General features: G+C 46.6%; 6 protein-coding genes across 6 annotated transcripts; 3 read left to right on the top strand and 3 right to left on the bottom strand.

Moving 5' to 3' along the window:
* Positions 1-2,525: 2,525 nt before the first annotated feature.
* PEX2_043300 (uncharacterized protein) lies at positions 2,526-2,821 on the top strand (the record flags this gene model as incomplete). Its single annotated transcript, XM_016741605.1, has 2 exons — positions 2,526-2,603; positions 2,699-2,821. 2 exons carry the CDS (start codon positions 2,526-2,528, stop codon positions 2,819-2,821), a joined length of 201 nt encoding a protein of 66 aa, XP_016603307.1.
* A 3,607-nt stretch (positions 2,822-6,428) lies between these two features.
* On the bottom strand, positions 6,429-7,892 carry PEX2_043290 (putative RNA 3'-terminal phosphate cyclase; the record flags this gene model as incomplete). The annotated part of the gene is made up of 1 exon (XM_016741604.1): positions 6,429-7,892. One exon carries the CDS (start codon positions 7,890-7,892, stop codon positions 6,429-6,431), a length of 1,464 nt encoding a protein of 487 aa, XP_016603306.1.
* A 564-nt stretch (positions 7,893-8,456) lies between these two features.
* On the top strand, positions 8,457-11,054 carry PEX2_043280 (uncharacterized protein; the record flags this gene model as incomplete). Its single annotated transcript, XM_016741603.1, has 1 exon — positions 8,457-11,054. The coding sequence occupies one exon, from the start codon at positions 8,457-8,459 to the stop codon at positions 11,052-11,054; it is 2,598 nt and encodes an 865-aa protein (XP_016603305.1).
* A 1,111-nt stretch (positions 11,055-12,165) lies between these two features.
* Positions 12,166-13,227, top strand: PEX2_043270 (sterol desaturase family protein; the record flags this gene model as incomplete). The annotated part of the gene is made up of 3 exons (XM_016741602.1): positions 12,166-12,392; positions 12,457-12,962; positions 13,022-13,227. 3 exons carry the CDS (start codon positions 12,166-12,168, stop codon positions 13,225-13,227), a joined length of 939 nt encoding a protein of 312 aa, XP_016603304.1.
* Positions 13,228-13,413: 186 nt separating this feature from the next.
* Positions 13,414-13,906, bottom strand: PEX2_043260 (uncharacterized protein; the record flags this gene model as incomplete). The annotated part of the gene is made up of 2 exons (XM_016741601.1): positions 13,414-13,718; positions 13,771-13,906. 2 exons carry the CDS (start codon positions 13,904-13,906, stop codon positions 13,414-13,416), a joined length of 441 nt encoding a protein of 146 aa, XP_016603303.1.
* Positions 13,907-13,979: 73 nt separating this feature from the next.
* PEX2_043250 (transcription factor domain-containing protein) lies at positions 13,980-14,849 on the bottom strand (the record flags this gene model as incomplete). Its single annotated transcript, XM_016741600.1, has 1 exon — positions 13,980-14,849. The coding sequence occupies one exon, from the start codon at positions 14,847-14,849 to the stop codon at positions 13,980-13,982; it is 870 nt and encodes a 289-aa protein (XP_016603302.1).
* Positions 14,850-19,411: the final 4,562 nt, after the last annotated feature.

The raw sequence follows: 19,411 nt of genomic DNA, 5'->3' as shown, positions 1-19,411 counted from the left end.
TTCTCGAGCGTATGAGGTCATATTTTTTCGGCTCTTGCTTTTCTCCCTCCGATGATCGCTATTTTCTGGCTCTGGGAGAAGTACCCATGACTGTGATGACTGGACTGAGACTGTTGGCTGCAGGGGAGCTCACAGGCACAGGTCGAATATTGGATATATTACACATCCATGGATATGTATCCATGGATAGTAATTGCTCTGTCACTGTCACTGCTGTCATAGTAAGGTTTCCCACTCTTCAGTCTCCTCCACTTTTGGGTTACACCAGGTTATTTTATTTTTTTGGCGATGATGGTCCAGATGCCAAGGTAAATCCTTCGATTGTCTTCTAGACTCCAAATGATTCTGTTCCTGATGGACCACTATTCTTTCATCCATGGATCCAACTGTCCTAAAAATACAGTCTCTTCCAAGGTTATTACCTACAACCCCTACAACAGTACGGAGTATGCACCTCTTCCCTACACTACACATCCAATATATCTATAGTAAATTGAATAGTATGATGGGATTGTAGCACCAACAATTGACAAACGTGCGATAACGCATGGAGCAGGCCACATGAACCGGTCAAGTGACCAGCAGAGAGCTTAATTTCCTAATTCTCCAAACACAATTTTAAAAAGCCCAAGGCCACGTCTAGGCTTCACCGCGTGTACGACGTTACGAAAGCATTGCCAAGGGCGGGAAAAATGTGAAGATGAGGTTTCATATGAAGCGGTGTGTGGTCTGAACGTGTATATGTTGTAGAGATCTAGACAGCCCGGAGTTTTCTGGAATGCACAGCACTGGATCTGAAAGTAAGCCTTGCATTTTGGGTATCTCATATTTTGTTACTTGAGAATGTTTCTGGCTTGACTGNAAAAAAAAAAAAAAAAAAAAAAAAAAAAAAAAAAAACGCCCGGGCTGTGGATCCACAACCTCTCTCTCTCCACACAGGGATAAAAGGGAGAAGCCCATACAAATGTAGGACCAAGTCAAAAAGCTATTGAATTGAATTGGATTGTTTCTAATGAAGTTTCAAGGACTGGAAAATTGGATTGTTATTGGTTTATACTGATATATAAAATAACGATCATCTGAGGATATAGTAGAAGAAAAGGGGGTTGGATATACAGTGCTAATAATGAAAGAAAACGAGCAAAAAATATGTCATTGACAGGGCTGATCAGGAGAAAGTGGACAGCACAGAAGGATCGGAATGTTCCATGCAAACTTACAAACGAGCCTGAAAGGGAAAATAGAGGAATCCCCTGAGTTCAGTGGAGATTTTTCCAGAACAAAAGCCAGAACCCCATATGGAGGCCCAAGAGCCCAAGACCCAGCGTTGGGAATCGAGGGGGCTGTCTTCAATTTGAAACCCAGCAATCTGTGTGGAATACTCTAAAGCAATCAAAAACCAACTTAAAAAAAGAGTGATCAGCTCCCCAATATATACATGTTTATACAATCTACTACCTACTTCCATAGTGTTCATAGAAGTACTCCGTATGTTGTGCCTAATCCGAAGCTTAACGGTTTGATTTGCATTGGGCGGTTGTTTCGTAATTTGCCCTTGTCGGGTGCTCCACCTGTCCCTGCAATATACATATGAGACTGCAAGTCATTCCGCGATCCTGACGATGCATCGTACTGTCTTTTTTTTTTCCAATGTATAGCGGATCCTTCATTGGCCCCCTTCATGCACCGAAGACCAGCATTTGAGCCGATCAACCCGCATATTCGGGTCAAGGGATCAAGATCGACCGATCGCTGCAGTATGAGAATCTACTCCGTGCTAAGTATGTAGTAATTTGTATAGATTTATAATAGTTATAACTCGGACATTAAAGAACATTGAAAAAAAAGAGCCGGGAAGGGTTACCAAGTTGTACCCAATGCTACCCAGAGTCTCCAAGGAATAATAAAAAGATGAACAAAAAAAGGTTGATTCAGATAGAGAGATTAAAGAAAATAATGTAAAATAAAATAATGTAAAACAAGTGCAAAGACCCAAAAAAAAACAGACCTAATAATATAATACTCCGTACTCCGTATAAAACATAAAGGAAATCAATATTATAAAAATAAAAATAAATTAAAAAATACAAAATATAAAATACAAAAACAAAATAAAAAAAACCAACCCCAGCAAACGGCTGGTAATAATAAAATGGAACCCTAAAAATTCTAATCCTCCTATTTCACTGCCTGGAATTGTATTCGTTGGATTGTTTTACGTGTCTAAGCCATCTTTTTAAGCCTCTAATATAAACCCCGTCATCTTCTCCCTAGATCTTCTCTTTCTTCGTCTTCTTCTAGCCTTAACCTTGTGGCTGATTTCTATTCTCCCAACCTTGAACCTCCGACGTCATCGTGTTGTACTACACATTCTAGGCCTTGATCCTTATTCTCCGTTACATTTAATCTCGAAGTGTCTAGTCTACTTTTTTCCCCTTCCTTCTCTTCTCAAGGCTCTTTGAGATACTCAACTCCCTTTTTCGATTCGCATTTGATCTATACAACCCCGGTCAAAATCTTCCACCATGTATTCTTGCGCAAACTATCCCCGCGGATGCCGAGGCCGTGTCAACCGACAAGGAGCAAAGTGCTCTGACTGCGTTGTATGTGATCACTAAATCTATATCTTTGAATCTGCCTCAGCAGAAAGAAAAAAGTTCAAAGAAAATTATACAAAAAAAACTAACACGCTTTATAGTCTTTAAACTTGCGCCGTCCAGCTTTCGCTTCGCCGTTCGCCCAACCACGCGATTACAAGCGTGCGCTGCCCTCAGAGCTCTTCGGCGAGCTTTCATCTAAAGCATCTGAGCCTGAGCTGTAATGAACGCAAAGCTCACACATCCCGGGACGGTCCGGAGAACTCCTCGCTAGGTTGCATCCTGCCGGCTGGGATTCACCTCGCATGATCTACGGCCGCTTCCTTTGTTGTTTCTCATTTGCCTCATTTCATCTCTCTCTCCACATCTCTCATATGCATCGTCGGGAGTTTCTTTGTTATATTCGGCGGCCGTCTGCCCATTTGCTTTGATGCCTAATTTCCTGGGTTTCTCATCCTACCTCGCCTCTTTGATCTCGTCTGGACTCTCTACATTGGCCGGGTCAATGAGAGAACCTCCACGAATCTCCTTTTGGAAACCGGGAAACTTGGTATGGACTTTGCGGACATTTCCCTATTCACTCGCTTGGGTTTGTTTCTAGGACAAAGAACGCCCCGCCTTTTTTTTGCATGGAGGATAGAACGCATTTCTTATTTTTGCATGGATACCTACGGACATGGATCTGCCACTGGAGGGCAGTGGCGCTGATGGATTGGGTTCTTTCAACTCTCCGGTTGATCGTTGATCGACCCCTTCTTTTCCTTGCGCATACGTGTGCTTTGATATTCCTGGTTTTGCTTTGGTTTTGGTTTTGGTTTTGGTTTTTATGCCCTATTTTGATGTTCTCTTTATCTGATGTCGACTCTTTTCTTTGTGAACGGTGATGCCATACCCCTCTGTTTTACTTGCGCTTCCTATCATATGACCATTTCCCCTAGTACTATATACCTATTTACAGCATTGATACTGTTATTCTTGACCTTCTGATATCATCTCGTCTATCCCGCTTCAACAATCTAGATCTAGATCCAGAATACTCAGCCCTGTCGGCAAGATTCCTAATCCATTCTCAACCCTAACACCCACTTGACTACCCAACCCCTGCAGTAGCGCGTTCGGGTCTAAACAGATATACTCTCAGCCGCAGTGCCGCAGCGGGGGGCTGTGAAGTTTCGGCCCCCAGCCCCTCCTCTCTCTCTGTACCGTCGTGGGGACCCGGCACCCGGCTAGACCTCTTCGCTAACAAGTTTCAGCCGCAACACCTCCCGCATCTCACATTTAACCAGACATCCGAGCCCCAACAGACCGAAAAAGGAAAAAGGAAAAAGGAAAAAGGAAAAAGGAAAAAGGAAAAAGGAAAAAAAAAGTATACCCCAAGCTTAGAATAGATATACGATCTGCACACACCCCGCCCATCTCTTACCTCGCTCGAAACCCAACAAACTCTCACGGGATGTGTCTTCATCCTCCATCAGCACTCAGCCCGTCCATTTCTGTTGTGTCGCATCATCCCCTCGAATCCGCTGCGTAAAGCCGACTTAACCGAAACAATCCCTGTATCCAAATCCCCGTCAGCATCTAGACCTCCCTGGCCCGAATCTCCAGATCTGCGCCTTGCGATATATGCGCGGGTGGCATGCTCTAGCCCTTTCTCCGGGTGAGTAGCCGGGAGGGGAGTCGGGCTATGTCACACGCGGGTTTATGGGTTAGGCAGTAGTAATGGCATTTGTACGAGGCTTAGTACCACCTGCGCCGTTGATCCGGGTTTTTCGTTGATAGCTCATGCCATGCAGGGGTTATCCCTGTGCTGGTGGGCGCACACACACACATACAATGCACAATGTACAAGCTCTTGCGGGTGATATTGAATTGATGCTGTTATGGCTTGATATGATCTACCTGTCGGAGCATTGGGAGTGTGGTTTTTTTTTCCTTGGTGCAGGTTGTGTAGGTCATGTGGTATCTACGGGTATATCGGGGGGTGGAGGATCTAGACTGAGCTGGGCCTGGCTTATTTCGGGGAATTACTGGTTCCGAGGGTATGGGTTTTGCAAATATATGATAGGATGTTGTATATGATATCCGATGTACGATGTACAGCTTCCAAGGTTTTTTGTACGGAGTACTGGGAACGTGGATAGCGCCATGTCACACCTTGCTGACTATGACTGCGGAAAAGGGGCGCTTACTCCGTATAACATAGGAGAATACCAAAGAGAAAGAACTATGTCGATCACTTGTCTCAGAGATAGATAGTCCCACTCTGTGTGTGTTTTGTCCACATCTGAAACTATTGTCTATATTGTCTATATTATTATAAGCTAGACATTTCTCAGGCAGAACTACGGCCTGGGGCCAACCAAATAGCATAATGAACAGGGGATCAGGGGTGGCCAAGAAAAATGACACTCAAAAAGAAGAACAAGAACAGGAAAAAAAAAGAGAACGAAAACCCACATTCCACAGTTGGACTCTGTCAAATTTGGGCTCCATCTGAATGTAAAACAAAGCCCAGTGGGATAAGCTAACTAAAGAGCCTAGTGTTAAATCTGCTTCTAGCCGCTTCTACTGGCCTTCTATACTGTTTCTCTTTTTGTTCTCTAGCGTTGAAATTTCAAGCCCCTTTTTTTTCTGTTTTCCTGTTTTCCTCGGTATTTGGGGTAATTTTCTACACTCAGCCACATACCACATACGGAGAATGTTACGGAGTAGCGGATCGATCGCTGTTTCAGGAACTGTGGGGAATTTAGCACGTTCCATCTCCACGGGATGTTCTGCTCTTGAGAACGATGCTCTAGCTCGTTTGGAATTTCTGAGATCGGTTGATCGCTGTGGGAAGGATACTCGGATACTCGGTGTGGCGTTTACATTTCCCCGTTGACACTTGGGTAAATCCGAGATTGGTATTCGTTGATATTTGTCCCGAAGTCTAGCCGGTTATGTCTCTGGGCACTATATATTTACAGATCTGACATATTGGATGGCATCCCTTAACTTATTAGTATATGTACCTACCTAGAAGAGGAAATTTTTTTTCACGGATTACCGTGTTTACCGCGTTAATTCTTTAGATTAATACTATATTAACTTGTCTCCTATCCCCTTACTATCCCGACATAATGGTAACGTGATGGACAGTAGGTAGCCAATCCTCATCGAGGTCAAAATAATAGATTGGATTTCACAAAGTCTAGACGGTAATAAAGGTAATCAAATTCAAATCAACGACCCGTGAGCTTGTCTATATCCAACAATCGAACCAAAGTGGATATCATACGTTGCATGTGCCCCGAACACGAACCTCCATATCCACCGTGCCCTATAAGCGTCCGAAGACCCCTGTTTGTTCCTCTAATCCGATACAGATGTGTCAAACTGTCAAACAGGTCGTGGATGTATATCCGATCGGATCTACGATGCATAGCCTCTTTCGGCTATATTCACCACCATTAGACCTGGTCTGGAACGCGCCATCAGGCTGCGACGATAAGCGCGGAACGGCTGAAAAGTCGACTCGGCCGGTGCTTGGCCCCCTGGCTGAAGAGCCGCTTTGGGCGGAGATCCTTTAATCTCGGGAGGTCGGGCGCGTGTTACGTGGACACCGGCACTTGGCGGAAGAATTTTGCGATGGATAAAGTGTTCTTGCCGACAGGTGACAGCCAATATGTTGAACCTTAGTTCGAGAATAGTTGCCAATTTATATGTTAGGCTTTCTTGGTGGATCATTCCAAGGTTGTTTGAGACTTGCGGGTGGTAGTTACAGCCTATAGAGAGGCTCAAATTTTAATTCGTGTCTTCAACACGGCTTCTAGATGTTTCTAGTGCAACCATCTACATATCCAAAATCTGCCGGCACACCCATTGTGCGGTCTTCGTGTGGAGTGTCCAGTCCCGCTCGTCTTCCAATGTGTCAGGGTCGGTTGCCTCGGTGCCATGCTCACTTGCGTGACAGGCCTTTCCAAGTGCCTCGAAAACAACAACCTGGTCTCTCATATAGCTATCTAGACAAGCTCTTTTAACGGTGGAAGCAGATATCTGGTTTGGGTTGGCATTTGGGCTCTCATTTGAGATTTCCCCGATGAATCCTTGCACACATCGGCAGACTAGATCTGCAGCCGCAGAAAATGCTATCTTGTTTTGAGAATCACGCCGAGGATCACGGCCTGGCTGTTGTTTTTGTTTCCCTTTGTTCTTTGGCTTTATTAGGGGATCGCCTCCCATGCTACCGAGGATATCGTGGCCTATTCTGAACCCCGAGGAAGTATGCGCAACAAGAAGGATGTACACATGGCTGCGATGATTTGTAGCTTCTGATGTGTGCATTGTGATGGGCACTGGTGTATCTTTGGCTGAAGATTCTCTGAGAGAGTCCTCTTCAGGTTGAGGCAAATCAGAGCGTTTAGCAAATATAGACGGGTCCAGCTTCCTCGTTTCGCGCCGGAGGGTGCGTTGAGCGAATTGTTCGATAAACCGGCGCACAGTACTCCCCGGGCCCTCTTCTGTGTTGATATTCAGGGTGGGTTGATCCGGTGCTAGCACTGTGATATCAATTTGCGTGACTTTGCCGCGTTTGTGATCCATCAAATTAATCTGCGGGAACCTGCATAGAGGCTCGGCCATCTGGTCTTTTTCTAGTGACTTCTCAGGTTTATTTTCGCCATCTGGGTTATGTCGAGATCCAAGTGTATGAATAAGAAAAGTGATTGCTCCAAGGTCAATCGGTCCCGTTGTCCACCCGCGCTTGTGAAGAATAATGGACAGGGGAGGAAGGCCAAGTTTGGCGAAATTGGGCACGATAACTTGCGCTGCATAGTCATATGATGGAGAAAAAGTCGCGTTGGTCCCACCAGTTATGCTCACTTTCACAAAGGGAGCAGTTGCCTGTGATCCAACATAAAGCAGATACGGGTAGAGGGCCTGGAAGACGAGAAAAATGGCACCGGCAGTCGTGAGCTTGATATCGTATTCGGACTTTAAGTTGACATGCGACAAGTTTAGGAGAGGCCCACTTTTCGATCTGGTAGACTGCGGAACAAAGTTCAAGGACTGTGAGCCAATCTCGCCTCCCGATACTTTGCTGCCGCTAATCTCGGCCAACAGCTTCACTGCTGCTGCGTGAGATCTCTTGAGCCCCTTCTTTCCCTCTCTGTTCCCGCGAACATGATCAATACTAACGGGATGACCAGTCAATGCAGACAGTCCGATGGCAATGCGAACCAGCTGCCCCCCTCCTTCCAGAGTTCGGCCATTCAAATGAACAGGGTTTAATTTGGATGAAGTGGATCGCGAGGCCATTTCAGGGAATTTGAGTTATATTTGACGCTGGTATCTTAAACCCCCTCAATTATTTGTGCGAAAAACAATTAATATATTCAATTCAATCAGTCTCACCAGTCTGGCCAGTCTGGCCAGTCTCACCTTCATTGGGGTCTGAGTCAAATGCTGAGGCTGCGTCATTTTGGCGTGAGTCACCTTTGGGGGCCAGTCTAGATCTCGGTCGCAGGGGAGTTGGGCTTAGCGAAGACTTTAACTCTGGATTGACCTGAGGAAGTTGGTGAAATCCATATGGATGAAATCATTTCGAATGAAATGGATGAAGAATGGATGGAATAAATGTAGAAGTGGCAGTTGCCACGAAGCTATTTCGCACCTTCCGTGATGGAGTACGGAGTACGAAGTACTTCCTTCCTATTTGAGGTTGTATCTCGTCCTAAATCTTCCCTCTTCCAAATCCCCAAATCTCCAAATCCCTTCTTCTCTAAATTTCATCTTCTCTCAATACTTCTGTAGTCATATACTCTGCAGACATTTTGTAACATGTTTTCCTCTGCATCCAATACACGCAGCCTGAGAAGGTCCATGTCCACCCGCTCAATACGAAAACCGCGACGACCAGCCCCGGAGATCCCCGATGTTGCCATGCATCATGTAACCGCTGCAACTGCAGCTTCGCGGGCAATGCGCTCGAGTCAAAGCTCGTCTCAGGAGTCAAGAAACCCATACGAAAGACTAGGTGGTCCAGGAAACGTTGCCATCCCTCGAAGGCGTCCCGGATCGAGCCTTCGGAGCACTGATGATAGCTCGTCGGTCAGCCAGGGTGACTTGCCTAAAATTCCAAAACCTCGTCAATCCAAGGAAATGACCGGTGTATCGGCTCGAGGCTATTGCTTCGATGACCCTGCCGCCCTTCCACCAATCACAGAACTCGACGGGCTTGATGGACGAGACAGCTCAGTGCCCTCTTCATATCGCCGATTGCGCAAGGCCAAGTCAATGTTCTCTACCAGGCAACGAACCTCACAGACCCCATATGGAGCGCCTTCCCTTCCTTGCGGCGATCCCCTTGATCCCGAGCGCAGTCCTGGATTTCAGCTGCCACGAACAATGAGACGATCCATGTCTTTTCTTCGAGGAAGTTATCATTCCACACAAGTCAGTCCAACTGCTAAGGGTCACGATGAAGCCGTTCAGCTTGCCCGTAGCCAATTCGCCCACGATCCCGATGGTAGAGGTGTTCAGACTCGCCGGTCATCTTTCTTGCTCAGACGCAAGAAGGAGCAAAGGCCATTTCGAAAATCGTTCCGGGCTACTAGTGAAGGTGGCTTCGATACCGGACGTTCTCATAGGTCTTTTTCAACCTCTATCAAAAACAAATTCAGACGTGTGTTTGGGTTTTCCAAGTTCGCGGATCAACAACCTGCGCCACGTGGTCACTCAAATGATGCTGAGGCGTCTTCGGTAGCTCCAATTGGGAAAGACACCGAAGAATACTCTCCACAAAAGCTAACAGCCACTGAAGACGGCATTGATTCCAACTATTTCCAGTCAATGCCCCAGTCACCCAGCCGTGATAGTCTCTGCACTTCCAATTCGCGCGTCACCAGTTGGGCTGATTCAACCATGCCAAACACAGTTACAACTCGGAAGCCAGGGCATCGCCAATCTCTCTCTTTGATCCGAGAGGACGGCGATCTGGATCAGCAAATACCACGGACGCCTGTAATGGATGATACCGAAAACCAGTCTCCTTTGGTTGTGAGAGCGAACCCTCATCGAATTAGCATTGTTGACAGTCAAGATTTGTACACTGCGTTGATGAAACAGATGGGCCGAAATTCCCTGTCTGACCCCAATGAGGAGATGGTCTTCGGCACCGTGTCGCAGCATCGTGTGATTCCAGAGCGAACGAATTCAGTTTACTCCAAACATGGTCAACGCAGTATCCGTCATGTCCCAAGCCAAGAATCCTCGAACTCACCCAGTTCATTTGCAACAGCGCGTGGTGGTGATCAATCCAGTCCACGAAAGTATCCGCGCTCAACGAGGTTGATGCAAGTTTCTCAGGGCATGCCGTCTCAGGTGAAAAATCAACATATGACTGCTATTTCAGACAAAAGGTTGCTGCAATCAACTTACGCTCTGAGCGAGGAGTCAGATGAGGATAGTGGCAGCGTTATTGTTTCTCGCGTTCGGGCCTCGAAAAGGGATATTGTTTCCCCAAGTGTCTATTCCCGGACCACCAGTGGCAATACCCCGACAAGAACTGACAATGCCGACATGGGCGTCCATGATGAACCAGGAACAGCGACCATATTTACTCCACAGCGGACAACATACAGCTCGCCCAAGCGTGCCAATCGGGCTTCGTCTCCCACACCTCAGGTAAATCCCAGTGCAGACTGGCAGCAGTGGATGAGCTCGCAGATCGAAAGAATTGAGCAAGTTAGTCCCACAAGGGAGCACATCAGAGAAGATGCCCAATACCAGGACGATGATGAGTACTTTACCAGCATATCTCGACGAGCTCCTCTCGCTATCTCTGTTCCCGCTTCAGAAACTCTACTAAAGGTTCCAGACAGCCAAAATATCACCGAGCGCAAAGCTTCGGGTGAGAACAAAGTCCCGTCACAGAGCAATTTTTCCCGTCCGTTAATCCAGCCTTCCGGCATGCGAACCATCATGCCATTGCAGACAACCAAGTCAGAAAATATGGCACAGGCTCACGCTAACTCATTGGCGATGGACACTACTGCTAATTCTGGTGAAAACCTTTCATCCAAGCCCATCCCCGTTTCTTACAATCAAGAACCGTCGCCAATTCGACTGAGATCTGGGAACATGCAGCCACCTGAGTCCCCAACCCCCAAAGGAGTGAGGGCAAAGCGATCCTGGACCAAAGAGCAACAGCGACGCTATTCCGCCAAGCGAGCTCCGATCGCCCAAGATAGTAGAATCAATCACTTCCGATCCATGCGCACCCAACGAGACAACCGTGCAAACAATGAGAATGCGCGGCAGCAGGATGAGTACACTGACATGATGGAAAGCTACCACCAACTTCAAGACATTCATTCCACGATCTCTAGCAAGCGCATGGTTGATATGTTCTTGGACAGTCGCCGTCGACAAATGGGTGAGGTCACTGACAACGATACAGCCACAGGGGCTTTTCTTTGAACGTGAGAGATTGACGCTTTTTGTTATTGGGATACCTCGGGGATGTTTCATTTTTGCTCTGTCATATTCTTTCGGGTATCCTACCACTCGTTCACTTATTCGTTCAGCCATCACTTTTGGGGCATGTATACTAAAGCTCCGAGGAGTTGGATAGTTTTTTTTACCTGATATGGAAGCATGAAAGCAGCCATTGTTTATCTTTTATTATTTCCACCTGGTTCAAAAAGATTTAGTCCCGTTCTTCATCAACACTTTGAAAGGGTAAAATGGTCATCCAAAAAAAAATCAAGAGCAAAAAAAGAAATCTCTCCCTCGGGGAATCGAACCCCGGTCTCCCGCGCTTATCGGTTTTAATGACAAGCGGAAATCATCACCACTAGACCAAGGAAGATGCGATGATCGAGTTACTGCTCGACCACTTGGCTGGTTGATGAAAGTACCACTCGATCTAGACATCATGAGCAAAAATTTAGAATCATCCAAGTTGTCGTCAAAACAAAAATACTTGTTGATATTGTTGATCTAAGGGTCAACAATTTATTCAGGTAATTACTGAAGGAAATATCTTTTACTGTCTGATACCCCGTATATGAGGGTTGAATGAATATATGAAAGGGATAAAGTTATAAAAAATTGAAACTAAGCTCAATATATATATTTGTCAATTGTACTGCGAAATATCCTAACCGCGAAGTGTATTATTCTAATCTTGATTTACCACATTCAATTATAGAACTTTTCGTTTACAATGCCTCACTTAACGTAAATAATTCCCCAGAGAGAGTCACCAGAGAGAGGAAATAAACCGCAATATGTTCAAACGGCGCCTTTGTTTCTGGGATAGTTTGTCCAGCCACTGTTATCCACGTGTGGTATTAAGTGGAGCACTCGTGTAAGCAAGTGCACCATGTAGGTATTTCCCGTGTAGGTATTGGCCGTGTGGGTATTCTCCGTACCGAAGCCATCATGCCATGTAGGTATTCTTCGAGTAGGTAATTGCCATGTAGGTATACCCCTTGTAGGTATTGTCCACACATAAGAGAAGAGAAACGACCTGATTTTTGCGTAGGACCAGCGAGTTATCCAAGGGACCTAAAACATTTATCCAACAATGGATATCTTCCTGGACATTCTGGATACATTGGTACTCGACCGGTGCTACGCACTACTTTCGCCGGACCCAACAGCAACTTTCAATAATAATACTCTACCCGCTGCCGATTTGAATCGACATGTCCGCGTTTATTACCCCATGCAGCCCTCAAAGTGGGCAGAGGCAAGCCTTTGGAAGAGAGATGATATTGCCAGACAAGCATTGTCGTTATATGTGATTACATGGTAAGCCTTTTCACCCGAAGCACAGTATCCCGGAAACTGATTGGGATCTCAAAATATGCAACAGGCTTTTCGCAATGATCATGTACCTCCTTGGTAGCCTCCTACTATATCACACACTATTCGACAAAAGACTTCTCAAACACCCGCGATTCCTTCAAGAGCAGATCAAACTCGAGATCAACCAAGGAGTCTCCGCAATCCCAGTAATGACCCTCCTCACCGTCCCCTTTTTCCTAGCAGAGATCCGGGGATGGTCAAAGCTATATGATTTCACCAGTGACTCGCCGTTCTTCGGATACACCTTACTTCAATATCCATTGTTTATCTGCTTCACAGACAGTGGAATTTACTGGATCCATCGTGGTCTGCATCACCCTATCATCTACCGCTGGCTTCACAAACCACACCATAAATGGGCAGTGCCGACACCGTTCGCTAGTTATGCGTTTCATCCGCTGGATGGATGGTCGCAGAGTCTGCCTTACCATTTCTACCCGTTCATTTTCCCGTTGCAGAAAGGTGCATATCTGGGGCTGTTTATTTTCGTTACTATTTGGACGGTTTTGATCCGTGAGTCTTCTCTAATACTCATGAACCGATGGTATGATGGCTTACATTGATTCCTACAGATGATGCTGAGTACATGCCAGGATCGGAGATAATCAACGGCGCTTCTTGTCATACGATGCATCACTTGCACTTCAACTATAATTATGGTCAGTTTACAACAGCATGGGATCGTCTCGGAGGGACATACCGAAGACCCAAGGGTGATAGCTTTATGGAGAGCCAGGAAATGAATGGGAAAGAGAAAGTTGGAAATAAGCGTGATTGAGATGGAGATCCAACCTCGGGGGATCTATTTTGTATTCAAATGTACCAGTTTATGCGGCCTATGTTCTTGACTAGGTCTCCATTTGGCTCGAGATATTAATATTCAAGATAATAATACCATGTATTTTTAGATGTCTCTTTTCCTTTCAAGTGTTATGAAAAGCCATCATATATTAATATTCAACATCTATGGCGCGCTTTGGTGACACCATTGAATGAATTCATTTAAATTGCCCAAGTCATCGGTAGCCGTGTTATCCATATACCGAAGGCTGACATCGGCTCTGCCGGTAGCATCCAGCGTGGCATTCAACAACCACCAAAGCTCTTGAGCGTGTTTCGGATACCCTAGGTGAAGCAATTGATCCTTATTCTGGAGACCGATGACCGAATCCCAGATGCGCTTCCAATTACCAGACGCACAGCGTATCCTATCGAGCGATAGATATCTTAATAAGCCGGCTCTCGCTTGGAATGCGAGGGAATTAATGGCTGTTGTAATATTCTTAGTAATTGAATTGCGCGTGTGACTTCTTTCACATACCATAAATTAGAATCAGGAGATGCTCCACTGATACTGAAAGACCCCATGGTATTGGGTCATTGCTTGTAGGAGTTTCAAGTAACTGCGTGATCACATCTTTCAGAGGAGGAAGCGGGAGTTCTGTGGAGTGCGACATGGCAATTCTGCTAAAGGAAGACGCGCTTTCGGCTTCCCATAGCCCGGCACTCCAAGGAAAATGACAGTCCATCTCAAAGACTGATATTGATGGGTGGTTTTTGAAGCAGACTGTGAGGAATCCATCCGCTAGAAAGACCCAGCAAGCGATTCTTTGTGTTGATTAGCGAAATATCTCGAAAGAAAAAAAAGATAAGGAAGAATTGGGATGAAAAATACCTTATACAACATTCCTCTGCTACCAAATTTGTCCAAGTTCTCTCATCACAAACGGTCGGAGCGGTTCCTCGCTTGAGCTGGAAAATCCCTAGGGACCGTATGGTGGATACCAAACATGGATGTCGGACGATGCGAATTCGACGTCTGGTTTGCATGTTGTCTTGTCCAAATTGAAGCATCTCAATAATAAGGGCACTCTGTAGTAGCTGCACAGTTGATAAAAGTTGCGAATGTTCTTTTGGTGAAGCGAGTGTCGACAGGTCCGCAATTTTTCGAAATATATACTCTTCTGCGACGTCGAAGAGACCGGATGGCAGGGATCCTCCATCCAATGGAATAGTATATGTAGCACCAGACAAGAATATTGAGAGTAAAAGAGGGTTGGAGATGTTTCCTGGGTCGAAGGTTGGAAAATGAACCACAGGTAAATGCCAGTGAAGAGAGTGGAAGAACGCAGAGATAGAAGCGGAGATATTGGAGACTCCCAAGAGAGTAGAAAGTTCCATAAAATCAAGTGGGCTTAGAATTCCCGTGCTTCCGAGTCCCATTGACTTTGAAGTATCGACCAACTCTGTCATAATCTCGGATAATTGGTTGGAAAGCTTCGAAGGGAAGAGTGTATCAGGGCTGAATTGAAATAGATGATCATCTGTAAAAGAGGGTAGAGTCGATGGTATCTGGAAAGGGAAATTTGTAAGTTGAAAATCACCACCAAAAGCTGACATAGGATCAGTAGGAACGAGGGCATCTTCAATATGGGAATTGAGTGTTTCGAGGTTTCTTCGAACAGAACACTTTGCAGTCTCCCCAATTGCCAACCTGTCCTTTTGGAAAGATGGATTGGCAAAATGTTGGAGGAAAGAAAAAGATCCACTCTCTGTCGAGGCGACTTGGGATGTGGTTATAGAAGGCGAGAGTGAGGCTACTGCAGAGCAACTGGAATCCCGGGAAGGTGTCTCCTGGGCCACAAAAGTGCATTGTCGTCCAAGGGAGTGACAGCGAGAGCATGGTAGATTCCTATCGCAAGATGCTTTGGCAAAGAAGCATAGCTCACAGGAATGCCTTTTCCTGCCTGGTTTGGCTGCAGGAGGCGCAGGTTGGTTAAACTTTTTAGCACAGGTTTTGATATGTCTGCGCGTGACCTCGCTTTCTAAATATTAGATCATGTTCATTATTTATGGTAAAGGTAATTTACATACGGCTTTAGAAATGCCTTGTTGCATAAAGGACAGCTAGAAGAGAGCTGCTGTGTATCTGGGCGGTGGTCAGCCTATTCGTATTTGTAATCGAGAACATTGGACCTTACGTGTCGCTTCATGGCGAATTAAATGAGTCTTTCTCTGATACGCTTTTTCGCATAGTGTACATTGAAACATGACGTCGAAAGCAGCCTTTGTCTCAATAGCTGAGTGAGAAAAAAAAAGGAAAGGGGCAGTGGGGGCTGCGATGGCCAGCGCGTGGACGAATTCCATCCGTGCGTGGCCGCATCCATCATGAATTGGCAGATTAATTCTAAAGTCGCAAAAATTCGAAAAGTTCAATTTCAGGCTATTTGATTATTGTCTTAGATGAGTATCTTGGATGAGGGCAGGGAAATGACTACTCCGGAGTATACCGGTCAAAATTTGTCATTTATTCGGGCAATGTACGGAGTAGGTCCGAAAGTACTCCAGGGTACTCCGTACTATGGAGTACAGAGTACAGCCCTAAGGCTCCAACAAATCACTAAACACAAATGGGGCTGGGTTTACTCCGTAGAAATTGTTATCCTATGTAGAGCCTGCAAGAGTAAATGATAAACCGCACTCACAATGTTGCATACTATGACTTGCTAATGACATGCTTCTTCCTAACGGGCCGGGCCATTGGAGAAAGATAGCTGATCTTATATTTATGATCAATAGTTCAAACGTGCGAACAACATTAGTTCTCGTGTCCGATATCAATGGCATATGCAAATTCGGAAAGCCACGGACATCCATGACCGGATGCTCGGAGCAGGGGTTCCTTACCCACTAGTTGTTGGTTCCTAGTTGCTTTCTCAACACCATTGAATAAGCTGGGTCATTTGGGGCCTATTTAAGCGACTGGGGAAAAATAAACGGAGCTTTCCGAACCCCTGGCGCGCACGGGACCTGGGTACATCGAATTCGATCATTAGTGGATCAGTACAAAATCTTCTCAAGATTTAAGGTATCATATCCACTAGTCAAGGAAAGTTTGGTTCGTTGGAGCACACGGTGTGTTGCAAAGATTATACTATAAGATATACCCACGACTTTTGTGTGAAAAGAAGTACGGGTACTTTGTACACAACGGAGTTAGGAAGACGCCGAGACAAAGCCGAGAATCCAAGACAATCATGCACGCCAGACTGCAGATCGCGCTCCACATGCGGAAGCAGACGTTGTGGATCATAATAAGATCGAAAAAGATCGAAAAAGATTAAAAAGGCGGTGGGGTTCGCCTCTCTAGCGCAGCCAAGGTCAAGCCCCCTAAGGGTTAATGAACCATGGGGTAGTGCAGAACTTAGACCCTAAATTACAATTTGCAGTACTTCGGTGTTCGAGGATGCGCAGTGTTAATAGAAAGGGTGTACAGAAGTATTTTGTCCCGGAAAGAAAAAAAAAGCGAACAGGATTCATTGGCTTCAAATCAATTTAGAAATGCAGCGTACCTGACTAGAAACCCTTGCACTCCGATAACCAGGGTTCTGCATTAGGTAGGAGGCGCATGACTGGTCTATTTGGGGGGGGTTACGGGGACTCGGATTTAATCAAATGGTATTTCGCTGGTCCAATTTAGGATTATTCGGCGAAAAACGCCGAATAGCCCTATATTGAAACTGACACCTTGCTTGAAGTAGCCCCTGAACTGAGATATCACGAGCAAAAAAGAACTGCTTGAGATACGTTGTGCATATGGAGTTCTGTGGCTGGACTAGTTTGGACTAGGCCCCGAGCGGGAGCAATCAAATAAGGCGCTAAGTGCATTAGCGGCCCCGGGGGAAAAGTGATAGATCCAGTCTAGAGGTTGGATATCAGGTTTGGTTCATTGACCAACTTTTCAACTGAAAATGAGGGAAAATTAGGATGGGGCCAATCAGGACGTTATCTATAAGCAAAATGGGCTGGTCTGGTCTTGTAATCTGACTTGGCGTTCTTTTTTGGGCTAGGTAATGGTTTGTGATGTAGATCGACGTTGCCTCCCCTATTTTTAAGATTGCTAGAATGACTGCCTGATGGGTTGGCACATATAAGGCTGTGTGTCTCTTTAAGTTATTCTCGTTCTTCATCTCTTCGTTGTTGGTTTTTTAACCCCTCGTTCGTTTTTGCTGGTTTCATTCAGCGTCCATTCTTTATTTCGCTTTGAATATACGTCCAACCCGCAACGATGAAGCAGTCCATGCTTACTTCGTTTGTGGCTCTCGCGGCATCATGCTCGGTAAGGAAAACCCACTGTTGTTGTGACTAGATATATAGCTGACATATTTGTCATTGTATAGGGAGTGCAAGCCTCAGATGGCTTGATCAATGTGCCCGTTAATCTTTGCGCAGCCATCCTTGGAGAGGCCGAATGCCAGCAGAAAACTATCACCGGCGATGGCTTGATCAGCGTGCCCGTAAATGCATGTGCTGCAGTCCTTGGAAAAGCCAAATGTGATCAGGTCTCTTTGGCTTCAAGGAGCCCCGACGGCGGCCTTATTGATGTGCCCGTTAACCTTTGCGCGGCTATCCTCGGAGAGGCCGGATGCAAGCAAAAGACTATCACCAATGACGGCTTGATTAGCGTCCCTCTCAACGCGTGTGCTGCAGTCCTTGGAAAAGCCAAATGCCAACAGGCCTCTTTGGCTTCTAGGAGCCTCGGTGGTCTGATTAACGTGCCTGTTAATCTTTGCGCAGCCATTCTCGGAGAGGCCGAATGCAAACAGAAGACAGTCACCGGTGACGGCTTGGTCAATGTGCCAGTCAATGCGTGTGCTGCAGTGCTTGGGAAAGCCAAGTGCGACCAGGTCGCTTCCACTTCCAGCGGTAGCAGCGGTGACGGTGGCTTGATCAACGTACCCGTTAATCTTTGCGCAGCTATTCTTGGAGAGGCTGAATGCAAGCAAAAGACAGTTACCGGTGACGGCTTAGTTAACGTGCCTGTCAACGCCTGTGCTGCAGTTCTTGGAAAAGCCAAGTGTGACCAAGTCGCTTCCACTTCCAGTGGCAGCGGCAGCGGTGGTAACGGTGGCTTGATCAACGTCCCCGTTAACCTTTGCGCAGCCATTCTCGGAGAGGCCGAGTGCAAACAGAAGACTGTGACCGGTGACGGCTTAGTTAATGTACCTGTCAACGCCTGTGCTGCAGTTCTTGGAAAAGCCAAGTGTGACCAAGTCGCTTCCACTTCCAGCAGCACCAACAGCAGCACCACCAGCAGCACCACCGGCAGCAGCAGTGGCGGCGGCCTTATCAATGTACCCGTTAATATTTGTGCAGCCATTCTTGGAGAAGCCGAGTGCAAGCAGAAGGCAGTCACCGGTAGCGGTTTGGTCAACGTCCCTGTTAACGCCTGTGCTGCCGTCCTTGGAAAGGCCAAATGTGACCAAGTTGCTTCCACTTCCAGCAGTAACACTGGCAGCACCGACACCGGCAGCAGCAGCAGCAGCGGCGGTGGCCTCATCAATGTGCCCGTTAATATTTGTGCAGCCATTCTTGGAGAAGCCGAGTGCAAGCAGAAGGCAGTTACCGGTAGTGGCTTGGTCAACGTCCCTGTCAACGCCTGTGCTGCAGTTCTTGGAAAAGCCAAGTGTGACCAGGTCGCTTCCACTTCTAGCGGAAGCACCGGTAGCGGCAGCGACAGTGGTAGCAGCAGCGGTGGCCTCATCAATGTGCCCGTTGGACTCTGCGCAGCTATCCTCGGCGAGGCTGAATGCAAGCAGAAGACAGCCACCAGTGGTGGCTTGATCAACGTGCCTGTTAACACGTGTCTGGCTGTCCTTGGAAAGGCCAAGTGTGACCAGGCCTCTTCCTCTTCCAGCGGCGGCGGGGGCTCCCTGATCAACGTCCCAATCAACATCTGCCTGGCTGTCCTTGGTGAGGCTCACTGCGAGCAGAGCTCCGGCTCCGGTGGCGGTCTGATTAATATCCCTATCAACCTGTGCCTCGCCGTCTTGGGTGAGGTTGATTGCCAAGATGCTTCATCTACCCCTCCAGCCACTACCACCCCGTCTTCCCCTTCGAAGACCACTGTGCCTGTTATCCCCGGCAAGCCCACCACTCCCATTGTCCCTGGTGAGACCACT

The sequence above is a fragment of the Penicillium expansum genome (assembly GCF_000769745.1).
Source record: "Penicillium expansum strain MD-8 chromosome Unknown contig145, whole genome shotgun sequence".
NCBI lineage: Eukaryota > Fungi > Ascomycota > Eurotiomycetes > Eurotiales > Aspergillaceae > Penicillium > Penicillium expansum.
This window is presented reverse-complemented; position numbering and strand designations above follow the sequence as displayed.